The sequence below is a fragment of the Corvus moneduloides genome, chromosome 5, assembly GCF_009650955.1.
Source record: "Corvus moneduloides isolate bCorMon1 chromosome 5, bCorMon1.pri, whole genome shotgun sequence".
NCBI classification, from domain to species: Eukaryota; Metazoa; Chordata; class Aves; order Passeriformes; family Corvidae; genus Corvus; species Corvus moneduloides.
Window position 1 is genome coordinate 53,208,059 of NC_045480.1, and position 22,271 is coordinate 53,230,329.

Consider the following 22,271-nt stretch of genomic DNA (forward strand, 5'->3'; position numbering starts at 1 on the left):
GTAATCTTAATGAACCACAACTTTATTAATGCCAACCAAGCTTACTTAAGTATTATCATAAATGAGCATATAAATAGCTAAGTAAATGCAAAGATATTTCAGACCTCCACAGGGGATATTAATAATGATAACTTCACTCCAGTGAGACCCTGAAGACTCTACTCAAAACCTAGGGTTTCCTTAGTAAAAATACATTGATCCAACAGAGATTTATTTACAGCAGCCTACTTTTAGTACAGAGGACTTATAACACTATTACTCTGGCTATGTAATTAGTGGGTAAAACACATATACTAATGAGCTTGAAGGTAGAATTCAAGTGTTTTATGGATGAATGGTTCACCCTCCTTTCTGTAAAGATTTTACACTCTTTACTGTGCTAATTTGTGATACTGGGAAGCAATTTCTTTCCTTTCACTCATTACATGTCCACAAAGGAACAGAAGATTAACTCTCTTTTCACCAGCCCTCTAAATACTTGTAATCTCAAACCAGTCTCTAGTGCCTTTTGGTGATAATAATCCTTGATATACAATGTCAGCATAACTATGAAATTAAAGCACATTATGGCAAAATGCCTTCCAACACTGTTAAAAGTTTTGGCCTCCCACATGAAATGAATCATTTCAGTATTAAGTCTTCTTTTGGCTTTGCTGTCAAGTTCTCTGTAGAAAAAAAACTGCCAAGGGTTTTATAATGGCTCCTCTCACCTTGCACCTCATGGCCTCAGAAACACATACTGCTGACTTCAGCTACGGCTTTATCCATAATTTCATCCTAAACAACCCTGAGCCCATAAAAGCCACAGAAGAAAAATCCCCACTTTATTATCATATTGAACATGTCATGTTCTTGAAATAAACCAGCATCATGAGACTTTAATCCTCTTTCAACTTCCCATAAATGCCATCAGTCAGAAAACTGTCAGCTCAAGTGTGACAAAAAACCTGCTTCCATTCCCAAGAGACTCTGTTGAAATGAATATTATTAGCCCATTTTCTCCTCTAAAGGGGTCTGTTACAAAAGAGTGAAGCATCAAGAAATGCAGTCTCTAGCACAAGATCAATATTGATGCCTCCCCTGTTGAGAGGCTTAAAAATGCTACCCAACATACAGCAAACCCTTTGTGGCTTTCCAAAGTGTGTGGTTGAGAAAGGGGCTGGAAAAGTGGCTGTGTGACTTCAGAAGGATGTGACAGGGCCTCCTTGCCTCAAAGCTGATCCATTTGTGACAGTGATGAGTGCAAAGTCTCCACTTTTCCCTCTCAAAAGAAAAGCAGATGATGCTTGTCCAGACTTTTGCTAATCAACTACCTAAAGACCCTTCTTCTCCTCTTTGTCTAAACACAAACTGACCATCAAGCAGTCTGGTATATTCCAAAACATCTCTGCTTCTGTCAAGTTGCTCAGCAAAATGATAAATTCATAGCATGGTGTGCCAGAGACACAGTTTTTCCCATTAGGAATATCTGACTTGAAAGGGCAGCAAAACATTTTCTCCAAATTTTGTAAGGAATTAATTTGATCCCATCCATGAAGCTATGAACTGAGCAAATAGAACATACATTTCTTCTTTCCAGACTTGTTTTGCATGGAAGGGGATTTTAGTCATTTTCAGAAAAGGTCCCAGGAGAGCATATTTGGATTGGTATATATTGTAATACTGCTCCAAGGCCCCACTCTACTGATATTCCCTGTTACTGTTTTACAGAAGAGCATTGATAGATTACTCTTATAAGCACCTGGCATGTTTACATAATTTCCTTTATCTTGCATTTTGTCTACCAATTTATGTCTGTTTACAAGGACTTCATCTTCCTCAGTCAATACAGAAAAATTTCCATACTCATTGCACGTGGATCTCCTTCAAGCTTGTGTGAAGAAGTTTTCAGACTAAGTTCTGCCTCTGCTTCATTAGAAAAATAAACCAAGCCAACCAACCCTTATTAGAAGTGTCAATAGGCAGGCCCAAAGTCCAAAAGCACTGAGATGGAAATTCCAGCCTGTGGGCACTGCCCACAGAGTAATACAGCCAGGTGACAGGAGATATCCAGTTAGCCACCACTTCTGCCATCTTTCTTTCCCAGAGCACCAGGGATGCTGGGGCTAAGCACAGGCTTAGGAACACAGGCTAAGGGACATAAAAAAGATTCCCTGTTGTTCCAAACATGTCTTGGGGCTCCTTTCTAAACTACTTCCTTGTATAAAATGGCCAAACCCCACGCAAGATGGGCAGAGGTATGAATATCACAGCAACCCGAAGAATGACTTCACAGAGGATGACCCATTTCTTTCATCAGTCATTTCAAATGTCATCGTGATTATTAAACCCCAAACCAGTAACATTCATCTAGGAGCTAAACTGAAAGACACACAGGATATTGATTGAAATCAAACTATCTATCAACTGCTGCAGCTCCCAAAATTTCGGTCGCTATGCAGTAACTGTCATTTTATGCTTCTTTGAACTGCTACTTCTTTTGGCCATCAGCTTTCTACACTCCTCCAAGCACACAAGCTGCAACCATCTGACAGTAATTGTCATGACAACTGATGCTGGTCCCAAGAGGACAAAAGACAATACCGCCAGCGAAATTCAATAAGCAACGTAATGAAGTGGAACACATCACAGGAAGTTAGTTGTGGTTTCATGGTATGGAGAATGAGCAATCTGGAGGATCCCTCGAGTGTCCCAGGGCTATCCATGTCCCAGCCTGGAGTATTCACATATGCTGCTGCGCGTGACGTTAGTGCCCTGGATGGGATGGAGAGATGCTGCAAAGGAGCAAATGATCAGCTTGGAGGAGAGAGGCAGCAGGGTGATGTCAGAGGAAGAGTGGTTTAAAATGAAGTGAGGAGATTTGTAGACAGTGGGGCTGGAAAGGCCAGTATAACACTTAGTCTGGCCTACACAGAATGTCACACTGATGTAGAAAAAGCCAGAGAAAGATCTTCAGAACAGAAATTAGGATTAGGCACCTTCCTCGCATGCATTTTTAACTTCCTAAGTTTGCAACTTACTGGCCTTCCCATCATCTGAAGACAAAAATCTAACAAGTTGTAAGAAAATTTAAAAGAAAAAAGCACACTTGTTTTTATCTACTCCAGTTCTAATAACTAAGGAAATGCCTTAATTATAAGCATAGGTTAACTGCATGGCATCATTATAAGGCTGATTTGGAGTTGCATGACTGAATTAACTGCATCCCTTGCCTTCAGGTTTCTTTGATGTGGAACTTTAATTCAGACTTTCATCATCTTATGATGACTGATTCTGGAATTATTATAAGTGTTCTTTTATACTTCTTTCTATCAAATAATAAGTTTTCACTTTCAACTCTAACAAAGATTTCAGTTTCTAATGACATTCAAGTATCCAGCTGACTCCAGCTAATTTAGCTAACCGCTGTGTTAGCATGGAGCAGACAGGCTAACTCAGGAGAAGTGGCATGCTAAGAGGAGCAGTTCTGACTGACAAGGCCTTAAGCTAGCTCCTCATATTTTTCTAATTTGTTCCCTACTTTGACTCAAAAAATAATCGCTAAATATCATACAATTCCCCCCTTCAACCATAAATTGCTCCATTTCGTTAAAACCAAGCCTGGAAAAAGAGCTGAAATTTGTTTGAGAAAACTCAAGTTAAGAGAAGGCAATAAACCCCCCAGCTAGGAAACAATTCTCTAGAAAAACAAATGTTGCCAAGAAAGCTTCCTGCAGCCCCGCTGTCAGAGCGCTGTGACTCAAGGCAAGCACCACTAACTAAGCTCAAATGGAAGCAATGCAGACTGCCACAGAGAACAGCAAACAGAAATAAGGACCCTTTTTGCCCAGATGCAATGTTTGTATTTGTGCTGGCAGTACAGCAAGAGGCTCAGAAAGTCCAGCACCAGGCCTACAGAGAAAAATCCTTTGGTTTGTAGGCAGCACACCAGGTATTCTGCCGTATCCAGGAACATTAAATCATCAGTTTTACCTGCAAGCATCACAAACTGAACTTTAAGAAGGCACCTGCGGATAGGAACAAACTATCTTGTTTATCCAAATCAATATATCAGTGCAGACCTGCAGCATTTCTCCTGGTGAATAAAGATCTGGCACTATTTACACAGAGATAACCTGCATCATTACTATTAAGATTCAGCCATGTGATAATTCCAGCTGTATGGGATAGGCTACAGGTATAATAGTGATCTAAAGGGATGTAACATTTAAAAATTTTAGCAAGGAGCTTATCCTTGCCTAGGCAAGATGAAGGACTGGCATCTCTACTTTTTCCTCAATTCAGAAAAAGATACTACTGGATATGCAATGCCTGCAGGGGATGAGAAAGCTTTTTGGCGAGCAAGCAAATCTTCAGAATTGAACCTGAAATGCAGCACTGTGGGAATCATCTTAAATTGCAACGGGCTGAAAGGCACACAGCATGGTCTTCTCCCAGTCCTGCCAGCCTAGGACAGAAGTTTCCTGGTGAGAGTCTTTACCCAGGTTTTATTTTCAACACAAGAAAAAGATGATGACAGTTCAGCCCCATGAACGGACAAACCACTTACACCTCTGAGAAACAGGGAAAAAGAAAGGAGACAAAAAATCCTCACTTTTTCACAATGAGCAACAGTACTGACCCCAAACAGCAGCTTTGTTTTTGAGGAGGTTTTGAGACCACTACCCCAAGAGGACAGGCACTTACAGCCCTCCCAGACCCAGACTGTGCCCAACCACCCTGTAGGTCACTCCCTTGCACCCACCCGGGGCTTCACCCCACAGGGTCCCCCTTCAGCCCACTACCCCTGTTTGGCAGGGCAAGGGGCAACGGGCTGCTACACAACACTGAACCAGGCAAAAGGGTCTGTGTTAAGTGAAGCAGCAGTAGGAAAACACTTTGGTCAGAAAAAAGGAAACAGGCAGTGGTGCCAAGGCACCAGGTAATTTGAAATAAAGCTGGCAGGAGCGAGAGGAAGGAAGCTGTGTCTGTGCACTGCTCACAGCTGTGCCAGCCCTGCTGCCTCCTTTAATCTCAGCTATTGCAGCTCTCCATGAAAGCAGAGTCTACTTCTCCTAAGCTCAGCCCTTAAAAACACTCCAACACCAAAGCCACCCTGGATTTCTTCTACCAAAGAAGGCCTCAGAGCAAGTAAGCAGTAAATCATGTGGCCTGCACTGGTAAAAGCTGAGAAAATGGGAAGAAAACAGCTAGTTGGAGATGCAAAGGGCTTTGCTAGGCGTTCAAGTGATTTGTGGAGTCAGTTTGGACGTATTGTTCATCCCCCCTGAGCTGAGTGTCCTGTAGCAAGTTGGAGTGACAGACCCTTCACTTGCAAAGCCAAGCAGCAGAGGGTATCGCTACACGCTGCTCTGCTCTCTGCTGCCAGCCCAGCCACACACGCAAATATTTCATTCTGGGGATGAGGATAAAATATAGCCACTGCTGCCAGCACAGCTTACCTATACCTACACATACAACCATGGATATATTTCTCCTTGTGTTAAACACCTGTCAGTGGTTCTTTCTGACACCCTGTATTTTCAAGAGACCTTGTATGTTTAACCTGGTGCAAGATTGCTAGACTTAAATAAATTAAAAATGAGTGTTGTTGGTGTTTTTAACTTAAAAGGGACATGAAGAAGATCAACAAACCTTCACTTCCTCAGGGCTTTAACCATGCCTCTTTTTCAATTGCTTTTCTTCTATGGATTTTACAATTTCCTCCAGACTTATATAAAATGGAAGAACACAGGGGAATTTGATGCTGCAGGTGAAACCCAATAGCTTTTTGAAAGCCCTGATTGCTGCCCAAGTGTGGCTGTCAGAGCTGACACGTTTCTCTAGCTTTGCATAGCACTTCACAGTGTAAGAAGAAGAAATGAACATAAATTCCCTGTTTCATGGGGATCTTAATCTTGAGCCTTACATCTAAATTATGCCAAAGACACATTATAGGATTAAATTCTCCCGTCAGCTAAACCAGTATAAATCTGGAGTAATTCCATGATCTGAAGATCCACTGCTAATTAACTAAATCCCCCCCAAACCCAAGGAAATTAATGCAACCAAACAATATTAAAAATAAAGTATCTATTTCTCAGTTAACTCAAGGCTCAGTTCTTCACAGTTTCTCTCACATGTTGCTGTAGGAATACCCTAGACAAAGCCAAAAAAACCAATCAATCCTGGGCCAGGAACTTCTAATCCCTGCTCTCAAGGCTGCAAAACAGTGCTGCTTTTCTCTCCAAATATTACCGTAATGGAGTTTGTTTGTTTTTTTTTTAATTAAAAAACAATTGGATTTTTAATTAAACAAACAAACAAATCCTAACACAGCTTATCTTTCTTATCAGCTTTCTGTAGGAATCTAATGTCTTTGAGATACTGATGATCTCTTTGGTCCTGTAGAGACATCCCACCTATGAAACTGCAGCCAATAAGAGTTATTTTTCCTTTTAATGCTTGTTACCAGCTGAAACCTTGCTGCTGCTTTGGTGGGAGCAGCTGGAGCATGTACTTATCTACAAAGCCAGGTAATTAAGTGGCAGCTTTTCTTCACTGCTTTGGAAATTCAGCTGTTAGGCTATTCTTTCAGCTGAAGACAAAAGTAGCAAATACAAGGAAAAAAAAATATTTTTCAATTGCAGTAAGAATGAAAGGATCATAACCTTTCCAAAGAAGTGTACTTCTCCTGGCTCAGCCCTTAACTGTGAGGGCTTTTAGAGCGAACTGGCAAAGCCTGTGCATGCTATTAAACACATGCAAGAGGGAGATGTGCTCATGTGCCATGACAAATTACTGCCACTAGGACTTAATCAGGAGTGTAAGCACACGTTCCAGATAGGCCAAAACCCCTTGTGATGTTTTTCTGTGACTACAACGGCCTTATTATTAAAATCCTTCTATTCAGGGGGATCGCTAGAGGAGTATGATAAAGTATTTGACTGAGAGAAAGTCCAAGTAAGACGCACTTTTCTGATTTACTACCAGACAGCTGAAGAGTGCCATTATCAATACCTTGCATATGAACTTGAAAGATCAAGCTTTTCCTGATTAATTCTTTCATATTAGGTTATAAACCCTGCATTCCCATTCTCTCCTCCTTAAAAAAAAAAAAAAAAAAAGGCTGGTCATTTAAAATGTCTATTTCTGTTAATTGACTCTAATTTAATTCTATTTTATCTATTGTTTTTTTCTGAAAATTTTCAAAATTCTGGTTCCATATAAGACTTTTCCCTTAGTCAGGAACTGCAGTCTGTAATAACAGCAGTCAAGGCAGTTCATTCTGACAAATGCATGTCAGAAAAGGACTGCTGTGACTTTGAAATATTGAAAGTGACTGATAACATAATGTGTGAAGCAGAATAAATGCATAGAAATGGAAGTTTTAGCTGAGCAGTCAAAGTATGAACTAAATACAGTGTCAGAGCTCTGCCCTGAAAGCTCTCTGTGCAGGTGGTTACAACAGCAAATTACTAAATGCACTTTGCAAAAGTGTTCTATGAATAAAACGGCAAACACAGTTTTTCCTTGGCCATATCATCATTTTTGTCTGCCTGCACACTGTGTTTAAGTGGAAAACTTGGGTCTGGAAAGGCATTTGGTTTTTAGGACAGTCAACAAAGCTATGATGGCTGGGATCAGGGCTCTGCTTTATTTTGGGCTAACCTTACCCAACTGGTGCTAAAGCAGAATATAAACCACACTGTTGCACATTGTGCAAACAAAAGTCTCCGACATTATCCAGCTGGTTCATGTCAGCAAATGCTTGCACCTGTTTTGACCCTGGAAAGCCTCTCTGCCACCACCAAGTCTTCTCTGGGATTTGGGCAGAGGTCTTTCCAACTTCATGATATCTCATCTCTGGAACATTTTTTCCTCAAGTCTACAGAGGAATCAGAGAGTAAAGGCTTCCTCACCCCATCTTCATCTTCCAACTAATCCAGACCTCTCTAACCACTGCACTCTGACATACTGGTGACCCTGCTGGGCAAACTGTCTGGCTCCTCCTCCCAGTTCCTCATGATTTCCTTGGGGAACAACCTAGAGCAACCTACTCCGTGAGATTGCTCTGAGACCCAGCAGAAGACTTCTCTGGCTAGTTTTTTTTAAGCTTTCTCACTTTGCTAATCTCCTCCTGCATGAACCTGAGCAATAAGGAAGGCTCCTTTTATCTGCCCTCCATAATCACTCAGGAGCACTCAGCTCCTCCCTGTCCTTGCTGCCTGTCCTGTCACTTCCTCTGCTGCTGCAACAAGCTTTCTTCTTCCTCATGCTCTATTTCAGCAAGGGAAGACAGCTCTGCTGGGAAACCTGCTGCCACTCTTCCTTGGCTCTACATTCTGGAGAATTTCCACATGCTCTTTTTCCCTTTCCCTACCCCTGAACTTGGGGGAAGTCATAAACCAAGGCTAGCACCTTCTTCACTTACTGATGAGTAAGTGAAGAGTGGGTGACAAATAGCACATCCGTGTTCCACAGTAGAGCAAATCTCTGCAGGCTGAGGTAGCCTCTGTTGCAGAAGTTCTACTGGTGGAAGCAAAACTCTCACTTCAGATATGCATAAATCCCTCCAGTTGTCATTCCATCGAGTTAATTTCAGCTTTGAAAAGAAGCTTTGTTTTCAGGCCTTTTATTTTTATCTAGGAAACAGGACTAGCTGAAAACGAGCTTTATGGTCCAGCTAAAGGTTAATTACTTTTTAAGGCAACAAAACGGGTTAGCAAAGATCTATTATTCTTTGGTCTTTTGCTACTCTTGCTCATTTTAACTGGAATAGGTTGACCAGGGTTTTGAAAACTGAGGCCAAGAGCCAGGAACATTTGGGAGGTAGTGCTGGTGTGGGGCAGGTGGGTTAAACCCTTGCTTGTGGTTCTGCCATCAGGACAACTGTATGACTGGATCCTTCCTTTTTCCAAGGAAAGCTTTGCACTCATTTTCCACCCCACTTTAAAGGCAATGCTGCTGCTCAGCTGAGTCAGAGTGAGTAGTTACACCTCTTCCTCTCAAGACTGACGCACACAAGTGTACAAGAAGGCAGCCAGAGAAGAAAAAGGTGTACTCCAGGACAGTGTGCACTGACGGTAAACCTAATCTCTGCTGCAGGAATTCATAAAAAGGCCAGTTCTTGGAGGGAAGCCACTCGCTGAGACTTCTTTTAGCTTTACTGTCATCAGATTTATAACCAAGCAGTTTCAAATTCTGCAGCCATGCACTTACTCACTCCATAAAACTTTAAAACACATGAACAACTCAGCTTACAATAAATGTCGCTTCCACATAGTTGGATGAGCAACACTTTTCCACTGACTGTACTGCACACCTCGCTGGGTAATCTCTGGCCATTTTACACGCCAAGTTTGAGGTGCCTGAGGCTGGAGAAGTGGAGAGAAAGTAATAAGAAATAGCTTGCAAAGTGCTATCTACTGATAATTTAACACATTACAATTAGACTGTTTTCTTTGGGGTGGTTCATGGGTAATGATGGGGAATTAATATGCATAAGCATACCCTTACCTGGCTTGCCTTTGTGAAAGTTTGAATGCAGGGCCCTTTCTGAAAGTGAGCATTGATTAGGAAAAAGAGGAAGAAGGAAGCTGCCTTTTTTCATGGTATCTTTTTTTCCCCAACATGCAGCAATGTTGGAAAGTTTTCCTTCACCACAGCGCTGCTTGGATGCAGAGGTGCCTTCCCATGGTGAAGCAGGCAGGCAGCTCTCTGGTGCTCATAGCTCTATGCTGTGTGAAGGCAGGAAGATCTAATGCCTTTCCTTATGATTTTGTTTCTCATGCTTCTTCTCAGTGCTGCTACTTCATGACTCTTTAACTTACCCCATCAATTAATGTTATGGTGTATTTTAAAAGCCCACTAATTTGCTCACTGCCTTTATTTGTTTTGATTGAGTAATTTTTCACTATGTGTATGTAATAAACTCCAGATCTGCTGCAGAATCCTTTAACCCATCTCATCAGTTAATATCACGGGAGATTAAGAAGTTGCCAAAGCCTGTGTTTCTGTAGGCGTCTCCATCCTTTTCAGCTCCTAATCATGAATTTACAGTGAGACCTGCAAGCACCAGATGCACACCATCAAGAATCAATAAAGCCATTTCTCCTGCTCTTGCAGCGTGATGTGTGGGAGCCACAGTTTCTCTGCAGTCCTACAGCCAGCAGCCCCCGCAAGCAAGCGAGTTGGGGACAGGTAATAAAGCCAGGAAACACTGCTGATGACTGTGCAGGAATCTTCAGAACCTGCAGCTCTGCATAGGCAGTTAGGGGAAGAGGATGCAAAGGGACAGTGTCAGATCATCTGGTCCTTGGGGAAAGCGATTAGCAATGTGCTCAGATAGGATTACAGAGCACTGTAAGCCTGGATCAGATGCTCGTGGACCTGGTAGAAAAAAGAAGAGAGAATAGCAGAGGGACAAAAGCTTTATGTTAGGGCTTTCTCATGAAGTAATGGATGCCACTTTTAAAAATCAGAATGAAGCTATGTCTTTGCTTATAATCCATGTGAGGTTACAAGTCTTCAGCCCGGAGTGGGGTGTGCAGAGTGTGAGCACCCTGCAGCCCCAGCGGGGAAGGTGGCTGGCTGAGCAGTGCTTCCACAAGGCGAGTTTCCTGGCATGAAGGGCAATTGCAGTTTGTCTTGGAGGACCTGTCTCAGCAAAAAGGAAGATGGAAGTGTTTTGAGACCTAGGGCCTCGTGCAATTCCCAGTTTTACCCCACAAGTCTAATGCAGACAGTAAAAAATAAGGATAGACTAGTTATTTTGGATGGTCAAGAAATATGACATTGGTGTGGTACTTAAGTTTTTTATTTAGTATCCTGGTTATCTGAGAAACTACCTTGTTAATATGTGCTACTCTGAAGTTAAGGCTTTTATTAACAATGACTCTATCTGAATAAATTAAGACTGGATTCTCATGTCAGACTCCTCAGAAACCTGGAATTGATTTTTTTTCCTCTCACTAATGTAATTTCAGTTATATGAACTTGTGACATGATCTAAAAGCAGACTCTCAAAATTAAACTCTTCTATCTAAATTCAGGAGTTTGCTTGAAGTCAAGTAATTCTCCCAATTTGCAGAGTTTCTTAATTTTCTGGAATTATCAGGAAAAAAAGTGCTTTGGGCGGATTTAGGTAGATTTTACTAGTTTGTCTGCTATATTTTTCAGAATGTTATATATACAGTTCAGAATAGGATTTCAGTTCTTAGCAAACTACCGAGACAAAGCAAAGTTTGTCTCTTACTAAGGCACCACTATTCTGCAGGTGATCACTGTATGTAATAATGAAAAATCCAATTACATCATTATTATCAGTCCTCTGCAGGGTTAGGGTGTAATCCAAAACTCTTATTTTCCACATAGCTGGTAAAAGATAAGTCAGAGAATAAGTGACACATTCTTGGGTTTTCATTAAAAGAATATTAAAAAAACAAAATAAAGAGAGGGGGTCTTCTCAAAGAAAAGGGTACATAGTCCCAAGAGCAGAGAAAAAGAAATCAAGGTAGTTAGGAATCAAGTAATTTTCCTTGCACCGGAGTCTTTGGACATAAGTGACCTCCAATACACAGAATGAAAATGTAACGAGAGAGAATTAATGGTGAGGAGACAGGAGGAACACATATTTATGGCTAAGGGCAGGAACTTTCTAAGACTCAGGATTCTGCTGATGAGATGTAAAAAGGACAGGAGAATATCCATACCATTTATTTAAAGCAGCTGGATAATAATTTGCTAAGGACAGTCTGAAATGCCATGCGATGGCTCTCTTCTTTCCCTCCAAACTTTTGGATATCTGAAAGCGCACCACTTGCTCCTAGGGAGGTGTCTTTGGGCTTGCCATGAGGAAATCATTATATAAAGTGTCCATTTCTTTTTCCCACTTAGGACAAAAAGATGTGATTGGCTTCTCTAGCAGCAGCACAAACTTGCTGTGACTTTTTGCGCATAATGTCAAATCAGACTGAGGTTTCTGCAGAAGCCATATGGTAGTTGCACCTTCCATACTTTTTGCCCTCACACACCCCACCTCCCACAGACAACCACCAGGAATTGTGGAAATGCTGCTGCTTCTTTTGGCACACAGACAACTTTAGGTGTCCATGAGCTTGTACTTGGCTGGGGAGGATCATTTGTGGAAACACAGCTGATGAACAAGCAAGAGTCCCACACTGTGGGCTCTGAGGGCAAGCTTGCCTTTTCTTTTTTATTCTTCCTATGGTCACTGTTTTCTTTTACCTAAAGGGGCAGATCACACACGGATGCTCTTTGGGATGTGAGGGGTGCAGAACAACTATGGCTTGATTTTTCAGTGGTTTTGGGTGTTGACATGTTCCAGTTACTTAAGTGAATAGCTGGCTACTGGCCTCTGCTGAGCACGAAATTAGTGCTTCCTCTCCCTTTGCCTCTAGCGTGCTGTGTGGCCGGGACTGTAGTGCAGAAGAAGAGAGTGAAACAGCAGAGAAAGTGGAGACATGAACAGCATTCCAGCACTTTGCTGCCACCCCTCCTTGACCCCCACCAAAAGCCAGCCACCAGCGCAGTGCCTGAGCCATTGCTGCAGCACTGCAGGAAGCACAGACAGCCTATGAAATACTCTGAAAGGCGTCTGCAATTATAGTTATACCTCCCAGGGGTGCAGTGGAAGTTTTAAAGTTTAGGGCTGAAAAGAATTCTTAACAGGTGTCAAATTTAGTGTCACCACACAGTTCCTCATGAACCAAAAGACACATCCTTTTCAAGCTCTCCTAGGAAATTTGGCAGTTCCTATTATTACAGCCCCTGTCATTACCTTGAAAGAAAAATATATATATAGAGAAAACTGACATGCTGCCTGGAGGCTGCTGGTGTTCAGAAGGTTAAGTCTTAGTGGCAAAGAAAAGAGGACAGCACTCTACCTGAGCACATCATCTCACTGCCTAGTGGCATGGCCAGTTGTGTTTGTTAACATTTGCAACAATGTGAATGAAGTCATCAGGATGGCTATGACAAGTCTACCTTTCAGATACTACCCAGATTCTTTTCTATATTATTTGTGTTACAGCCACATGCCTATTTTCAGGATGGACCCAGAGCACCTGTTTTCAGACAAAGCATTAGGCAGGGACTGGTCACAGATGCTGTGTGGGATCCCACCTGGCTGCTTTGCCATCCCTGTCCAGCAAAAAAGCCAATCTGACACCGCAGTCAGGCCATTCACTGCTGCTCCTGTCTTTGTTTTGGCATAGAAGGGATTTTTTTTGCATGTGAAAAAGAAAGGTCTCAAAGACCAGCTTCTTTACGCTGCTTCCTGTTGGTAAATTTTACCACAGTGTTACCCTGGGTGCAGCTCACATGCCATAGCTTTAGAGAGAAGGGGTGAGTGTTTTTTCTCTCTGTCTTTTCCTGTTTCTCTGGGAATCACCTGAATGTTCAGAAAAGCTTCCTGCACAGAGAACAAAATCTCCTGTAAGCTTGCCAGACCTTTTACAGCTGCACCCTAGGGATTTAACACTGCGCATCTTATGGCTTTATATGAAATTTCTTAGAAGACCTGTATTTTCACATAAATATATTTATTTTGGGAAAGATCAAGAAGTGCCAATATATTTTAAACCAGCTCCCTGATGCATTAAAAAAGTGAAATATTCATGTGAACATTTTCTAATCCTATACAATGGATCTATTCCTCTCTCTATTTAGCATGCAGGCTGCAGCTGCTGAAGGTTGTTGAGCCTTTTCATTAGGAAGAAATGTAAGGATGGTGTGTGAAAACCACACGGATGTAAACTTAAAGAACAGTACAGAAGCATGTTAAGAACAAAACCTTGTAAGCTACCTTGTAAGCATGATTTCTCTTTCATATGTTTGTTTCTTATTTGGTCTTCCACTGCTTTAAACTGTAAATGTATATTTATGGACATAATTAAAAATGCTATATAATATGCTCTCATAATACAGAAATAAGAATGTAAGCACAGCAGCACACACATTTTCAGACCATATATCTCAGGCTCTCTAAATTCTCCAGGAGGTAGTATCACTGCAAGCAAATTCCAGTTTCTCTGTTCAACCATTACTTCTGCTAATGTAATGAGTTATTTTCTCACCAGTGCTAAGTTCTGCGCATCCATCCAGATCCTCCTGTGGCCCAGTATCTGACAAGTAATCCCTCTCTTCATCTACCTAAACTCTGACAACTTTAGCAGGAAATCAAAAATGAGTGCCTATGATCCCTGATTCCACCAGGGGACAACACATGATCTTTGCATTTCATTTAAGTCTCCTGATGCTATGGATTCCCCAAGCATTAAGTGGAAATGGCATTTGCTTTCCTGAGAGATGCTAATGTTTAAGTATTGCTTCGAAGATCCTCAGATAAAAATACCTATATATGTGCAAATTCTTATGCTTCTTTCCTCTTTCGTATAGCTCCAAGATATAATAATACACTGAAAAGCTGAAATTTCCTTATGAAATAAAATTGTACTTGGAAATGTCAGGCCTGCACAGACCAATGATCCAGGAGTCGTTGAAGGCACTGTATCGGAAGAAGCCTCTCCATGTGCTGAATGCTGCGGCCAAGAAGAAAGTCTCTTGCCAGAACCAGCCATAACCTCTTTCCCCATATGCCAAGAGCTATACCCAGTATACAAACCCTGTCACAAGCAGTGTCTAAGGGCAGTTTGGATGCATCCAGCTTGACTTGCAGGGCAGCAGTGGTGGGCATGAGGAATGCGGGCGTGAGCCGTGCCATGTCACTTGGCGCTTTCACCGTGTTTAGTAATAAAGACACAGGCTATGAAATTCCCTAATGTCTTCCAATTTTTGTACTCAAGCTTACGTGGATAAGACTGTGAAGAGGATGACTTAACACCTTGACAAGCACCTGAGAACTCTAATAGGTGGAAGAATTTCTATGAAAGATTACAGGAAGGAATTCATCTCCTTTGTTTAGAGTGCCAGAGATTTTAAGCAGAGCCAGCCTGGTCACAGCTGGAATATGAGAGTATTACAGCATTTGGTAAATATTTGCCTCTAATACTCTTCGTAATATACAAAGCAGATCATGTTTCACAGAAACTACATTTCTCACTGATCCTGTGAAAATTTTATTATGTTGCTGCTACGTTAGCACAAAATTCAGCAATATCACTCCCGATATAGAACAGATTCAATGAATCCAAGTCTTCTCTGTTCATGCTGTAAGTGTGAGCAGAGAATGATTCCTCTGGATCTGCACAGTGTTACTCACTGGCTGCTTTCCCCCCACCATAGTCTTTGGACAAAGGCAAAGGCCCAAATTAAGCATATTTTGTATGTTTACCAGGCAGCCACACAACAGCAATCCCATCGCAGCAACTGTAAAATTTTGCTTCATTCACATAACACAAACGAACAGAAACAAGGCTGAGAGACCAGATTCAGAATGAAAAAAGGATCACGAGATTAGCCCAGATCTCCTAAGCGCCAAACTGCAGATATTACACTTTAAGAAAGTTGGGTAGTTTTTTTCATTTCACACGCATCCTGATTTAGGAATCAATACTGGAGTGAAGCACAAATACTGCAAAGGCACAATACATACAATTAATTTAGTATTTCCAATCCTAATAGAAAGACAGTACCAGTAGCATCTCTAGAGATTTCACTTTTGAAACCCAAGAGATCGATTAGTATGGGGATAAGGACCTATGCTTTTGGTTTCTAATAGGGGTCTTTCCACCAAAAAATCAAATGTTCTTGTTCATTCCCTTTAGTGTTCCCATCAGTGTCCAAATTCACTTTCTTTTTCTTTAAGAAACAGCTTCTGTAATAGGAAGGGTTGAGTTATGCTGACTCTCTATAACAAATGAAGCAACTCTTCCCTCATTTTCCTGCTAATGAAGTTGAGTTCATCTCATTAATGTTTTTCAAAAGAAACAAGAACAATTCAAATAAGAGCAACACAAAGCATTTTTAATGCAGTTTCTAGAAAAGTGAATAATTCAATGTCTCCGAGAAAATGAATGCCTACGCAAGAAATGAAGTGGATTGCAAATACAAGATCTTTTCCCTTCACCAAAAATTCAATTAAAAGAAGGGTCCAGAGCTGAGAGAAACCTTCCCTTCGTACCTGCTGCTCCTACTGCAAAGCCCTACCTTTGTGAGAAGACGTCTCGGTAGGGGCTGCCGTGCTGCAGGGCGATCCCATATCCTCTGTCCGCGACAGTGTTCCCGACCGTGTAGAAGGAGCACTCCACATCATTGATGGCCACGTACTCCAGCACTGCTGCGTCCCACACAAAGGCATAGTTCCCGTATTTCACCTGCAGTAAACAGAGGAAAAGCTCAGCCTACGGATGGCCAAGTCTGAAAGGAGGTCACTGCACCGGGAAATGGGGCAGTTTCAGCACAGTTCTTCAAAGGAAGTGAAGTTTGGGTGCCCAGCTGCTGCCAGCATCAAAGGTGCCCAGACACTGGTGCTATGAGGGGCTTGGGCTGAGCACCTCGGCTGAAACTGAAGAAACATGACCTGAAAACATGCCCTCAGTGACACAGTGCCATGGAGGAAATCTGACTGTCCCTTTTCAGGCAACAAAGGAAACACCATGGTCCCTCCACCAATGCTAAATTCCATGTGAAATCTTCCCCTGTTTTTATTTTGAAGTGTGAAAACAACCATTTAGAGGGAAGTTAGGTATTCCCATTGGGAGAAGCATGGGAGGGTAGGCATAGCTATCCAGAGGGAAGACCACTGTTCAGAATGGTCCACATTTCAGTCATGCTTCAAGTTCTGACGGACTTCACAAACACCCATTTGTCTTATGGGTTCTTGGGTAAGATCACACCAAGTAGATTTTTTGGGATTACTTTTCTCAGCATGAGGCATTTTCACATATCTTCGAAGACTTTCACAGAACAAGATCATGCAAGCCATTTTAACTGCTTGACTAAGATAAATCCAACGAGCTCATTACACTGAAAAGCTTTTAAAGTAATATTTTCCCATCCATTCACACTTGAAACAAATCCAGAGTTAAAAAAAAATTAAATATATGTGATGCATATGAAATTTCAGCATTTATTCAGAAGCAAGCCTTTAAAACCAGAAATTCGGTCTATACAAATCGGTGAATTTCTGCTTTCCAGAAAAATAATGTTTTTCTGAAAAAATAGTAATCTCTAGCTGCTCTACCAGACCCAGATCTTTTACAGGTTTTCTGTTTCATTGGTGTCTGTGTCAGACCAGAAGAATCACTCTGCTCTTTTCCTGCCCCTCTGCTTGGCTTCACTCAGCGCTTTCCCTGTGCTGTATTAGCCAACTAAGCTGTAAAACTAGGCTGAATCCATTGCCTTTGTACATCTAATGGGAATAAATACGTGACGGCTAAGTGAAAAGTAAACAAAACACAAAAAGGCCATGTGGGGCCAGGCAATCCAGAGAGAATTCGAAACCAAGTCAGCATATCAAAGTAAGCAATGTCAGTACATCATTTAGATTAGGCTTTGACAATGTAGATTATGTTTTTAAAGACTGTTTGCCTATAAAAGTTACTGAAGCAAGCCACACCGTCTGCTTGCTCACAAGATGTAGTGCACAAGGAACGATTGCATTTGGGACACATTCCTTTTAACTGCAGGCCTGGCAAGGGAATATTTCCTATTGCCATCTGTAGGCATGGCAGGGGGAGGATTTGTGCAGATTTTGGAACAGAAAGGGAGCCATATTATCTGTGGACTGCACAGGATTTGCAGGATAAAGAAAATTCAAAGTGCACACACAAGTGCAGGACTGGGTCAGTTTTAATCTTCAGGCTCTGAAAATAGTCAAGAATGGTTTTTCGCTCATCCCAGTGGAAGTTTAGGTCTATCTAAACAGTCAGGGAATAAGGGATAGAAGTGAATTTGAAATTAACAAACTATACAACTTGTGTGCTTGTCCTATAGGCACTGCCACTCACAGAGCTCTCCCTAGCATGGGTTGTTCTGATCCTCCTGCAGACACCACTTGAGTAAGAAATAGCATGACTGAGAAAAAAGCCCTTCCTAGGAGAATTTAAAAGGATAATGACTCAGCCTGAAAAAGGACCATGATGTGCAGAGAACAAGGGAGGGAAATAGGAGACAAAAGCAGAAGATCAGAAGTGGGCAAATGAATCCTGGAAAGGATCAGATGGACTTTCTGAACAAAAGAATTAAGGGAAAGTGGGGCTCAAAACTCAAGTAATTTTACATGTGGGACATAACCTTTGAGGTGATGGAAAAAGCAGAGGGTTATGTTTTGACACCCGCTTTTTTCCTAAGCTGCCTTTTTATCATCCTAGTGCATTGAATTCACCTAAGTGCTTGTAAAGAGACTTATCAACTGCTCAGCTGGTCAGAAAAAATTCTCTTGATTTAGCTGCCTTGCTGTAAAACAACTCACAAAGAGAATATATAAAAGTGGTAAAAGCACTTACTGTCAATAATATCTGTGATGAAGTGGTATATGTAAGATCCTCAGAGCAGAGCTGATAATATCACAGTTCAGGTTCCCACAAAGATATTACTTTTCACAGATAAGATCACAGTGAGCCTCAGTTAAAGTGCATGGGGCACAAAAGAGACTGGAGAGCCAGAAGGGATCATTCCCATCATCTACCTTCAACACATGATTGCTCCATGCATTAAAATACATCCTTTTTAGCATTTCTGCCCTATTCACTTACAAATATGAGGAATTCAAAACCATGGAGTAAACCTAAGTTGCAATTGTCATGCTTGCAATCCATCTCTTTAGAGAATTACTTCTTGCTCTAACATTTTTTGTTACTTCAATTTAGTCTTACTACCTATTTATATATATATATATATATATATATATAAAACTTTCTTATGTCATTCCTAGGTATTTTTGCTCTGCAGTTCTGAATACTCAGTCACACTTTGGAGCTGATACTTTTCAATTATTGATGGATCTTTCTGTCACTTAGCCGAGCTGGATATGGCTTTCTTCCATCCTTCCTTGCAAATCTATCAGTTTGGCCCTCCCATTAGCAGTGACACTACTTTTAAACTGTCTCCAATTCTTAATTTTTATGCATGGGAGAAACACCTTTTTCACTAAGAGAGAATCAGTTTTCTAGCAGCTCTGGAGCTACAGGATTTCCTTCTTGGAATACTCTTCTTCTGAGAATTGGTCTAAACTCCCTGTCCAGGGATCTTTCACACAGCTCAAGACTGGTTTTAGCTTAAAGGACTAAGAATAAAATTTTGCTAGAGTATAGCATACCTGGAACATTGCTGGTATTTCACAGATATTTGCACCTACACTATGGAAAGAGGAGATGATGCTCTCTGTAAAAGGACAAGAGAATTTCAGAACAAAATGTCAATTAAAAACTTATATCCTTCCCTCTCTCTCCCTCTTACTATGGGAAGCACATATTTTGTAGCTCTCCAATAGCTATGTGAAAGACTTCTACTTTGGGCCTCAAAATCAACAGCAAAAATTCCAGCTCTGTATTATGAGAAAAAGTTAAGAAACTTAAATTCAGCCAATTATGGGAGCTAAATGAAAGCAAAATCTCCTTGGAAAAAGAAACGGATCCATGCAACGCATGTAACTCAGTACTCGCGGAAAAACTGCGTACCTGATTCTACATTTCCTCACCATTATATTGGCCTTCTGTGCAGAGAGAACAACATTTCAGGATGGTGGCAGATCTGAATGCTGCTCACACATGGCCATGCAGCCCAGGATCACCAGGGAGGTGTTTGTAGGAGGGCAGCACATTATCATTCTGCAGCAGCCCCAGCTCTCCAGTCCACCGGGGCATGCAGAACTGACACTTCGCTCTCCTTCCCTGGGGCTTCCCGCCTGTCACTATGGCAGAGGCTAAAGAGACTTTTTGAGTATCTGATGTCTATTGTCATAGGGGGAAAAAAAACCCCGAAACAAAACCAGGCAAAATTGAAACTGTTAGTTGCTCATCAGGGTATTTTGAAGTCAAGCACCGCAGTGGTCATTAAGTGAAACTGGGAGGTGTGGTACCACACAGAAATGCTTGGCTTGACTTCATGGTCCTGTGAGCAATTCTGAAAGAGTTACTGTAAAAAGAGTTGTTACACAGAACAGGGGTCATCAGCACATAGATGGTAAAACTATTTCTGTAGGGCTGTTATATTTCTATTTTCTATCACTGAACACTTACAAAATTTTTCTTTGCTGAACCCGTGTCTGTAGATATTAGCTAAAATTTATCCTGGATGATTCCACCAAAAACCAGTTGAGTTATAAGAGGAAAACATTTAAAGCCATTGCACTGTTGCATATGCATATATTTTATGTCAAGATGGATGTGAATAGTATTTCTTGCTACAGCTAACCCGCTCATGCAGTGTAAGCTGAATAATGTATTTGTGTACAGCTCTGGCATTCTAAAAATCACATTTCTAGGTCTAGCGAATGTTAAATTTCAGAGAAAGTAATTGTAAGTAAACAACAACCAATTGCTGCAATTTTCCATACGTGTCTTCTTGGATAATATCTTTTCTGTATTTTGAATTCCTCTATAAAAGAAATACAAAGAATCGTTGTGAAAGAAAAAAAATACACAACAGATCGCAGGTTAAAAGGAACTGGCAATTTTTTTTTCCTGCAGGCCTCTTTTAAATATTTCATTGTACATAAAATGTGTTAACTCTTATAAAAACAATGGAACTCATAAGGGCAGGGAAGTCTTACGTTTGAACTGATTAAAATGATGTTAATTTTCTAGAGGAAAATCTTAAAATTTTTAGATAATGCTGATGAAGCCCATTTTCTTAACTCCCTGTGCCTACACCCCAGCGTCACAGTAGTGGTGCTTTTCTACTCCTTTCCATTATCAGTCAGGTGCCAACTGCTGTACACCTTTCCCTGCCTATGAAGTTGTGAGCTGCAGTATTTGTTGTATTTTAGCTAAGGATACAAACTGACTCTTCCCCAGCACAGAAGCAGCAGCTCCAGCTCTGACTTAAATCCAGTCAAGGACATTGGTTAATCACCTGCTCCATACAGCATTTTGAGAGTCCTGTTCTCCAAGATGGACCATTCCACTGCACTGACTACACAGAGGAAAAAACACCATCCAGTGCTTCTAGCTAGACCTTTGCCCATCAGCGTGGAGCTGAGACTTTGGCATGTATAAATACATAAATGAAATTTTTGATACACTCTTGCCATGTTCAGCAAATGTGCAGCAGCTACAGCTTGCAGAGGGATGTGCTCCTCTCTACAGCACAGCCTCACCAAGGCTGCTATTACACAAGGAATGAAGAAGAGGGGAGAAAATTGAGTGAACATTTGCAAATAGATGAGTGAAAGCTGGTATACGTAGTGTGGATATTGTACTCCAAAATGGGAAAAGGAAAAGATGAAATCTGAGGCGGAAGCCTAAATCTAGATTTTCAGATTGTCAGATGTTGGCGGACAGGTTGATGGCATTCACAAGAGAGGGTTTTTTTCAGCAGAAGGGAATGGAAACACTTTCCATAATCCTCTTGCAAGAGGCCAATGAAGTTGTTGTTTATCGGACTGCAGCAGAAGTCAGATCTTCTGCCTTCAGAGAAATTCTCATTTGCTAATTTGTTTTCCTCAGGGGACCAAGGCTTCAAGTCTTGGTTTTGTTCACAAAGGGCACAAATTCATCTGACTTCTGTTTGGATCCCAGTGAAATAAAACCTTACATTTCAGCTTTGTTGAATAGATCCCAATAATTTACAAAAGTAAATCATTCTGTACATCCAAATTGCAATTTTGGAGCTTCTTGCCCCACTCTCTCTTGCAGGACAGCGCGTGTGGCTGATCTGCATAACTTAAGACTGAAATGCAGTCATGCATTTAGGGAATCTGAATCTGACCGACAGCTCTCTGCAGTGCAAGACAGGAGCTGGATTCCCATGATGGTATTAGAGCACAGAATGAAAATTCATATATATTATATATATATATATATATATATATATGTATATATAAGAAACTCATCAAGGTAACCAGCTACTACTACTACTACTACTACTATTACTACTATCACCACCTTTAGTATGTAATTTTGCAGGGCCTATAGAAAATTATTTAAGTTCAAGGGCTACTATTTGAAAAACATTGAAGTGTATTCTTTGTACTTATTCAAACAGAAAATGCAGAATAGTTTCTAAAAGCATCATTGAGCCCAGGAGAAAACAGCAGCAGAAATGAAACACCTGGGAAGCTTAGGGGAAAAAAAAGGAGATTAGAAATCCCAGCCTCATCTCTTCTTCAGTATGAAGTTTATCTTTCATTACAGTGTCTTATCAGC

At 41.2% G+C, this 22,271-nt stretch overlaps 1 protein-coding gene across 3 annotated transcripts in view; it reads right to left on the reverse strand.

Annotated features, from left to right (window-relative positions):
• GRID2 (glutamate ionotropic receptor delta type subunit 2) overlaps positions 1-22,271 on the reverse strand; it is a 710,183-nt gene that overhangs the window by 56,059 nt on the left and 631,853 nt on the right. For all 3 annotated transcript variants that reach the window (XR_004240290.1, XR_004240289.1, XM_032109710.1), the window contains exon 14: positions 16,111-16,277. Coding sequence is in view for 1 of the 3 variants with exons in the window: in XM_032109710.1 (XP_031965601.1) it covers positions 16,111-16,277 (167 nt within the window). In the remaining 2 variants the exon portion in view is untranslated. The remainder of the gene's footprint in view (positions 1-16,110; positions 16,278-22,271) is intronic.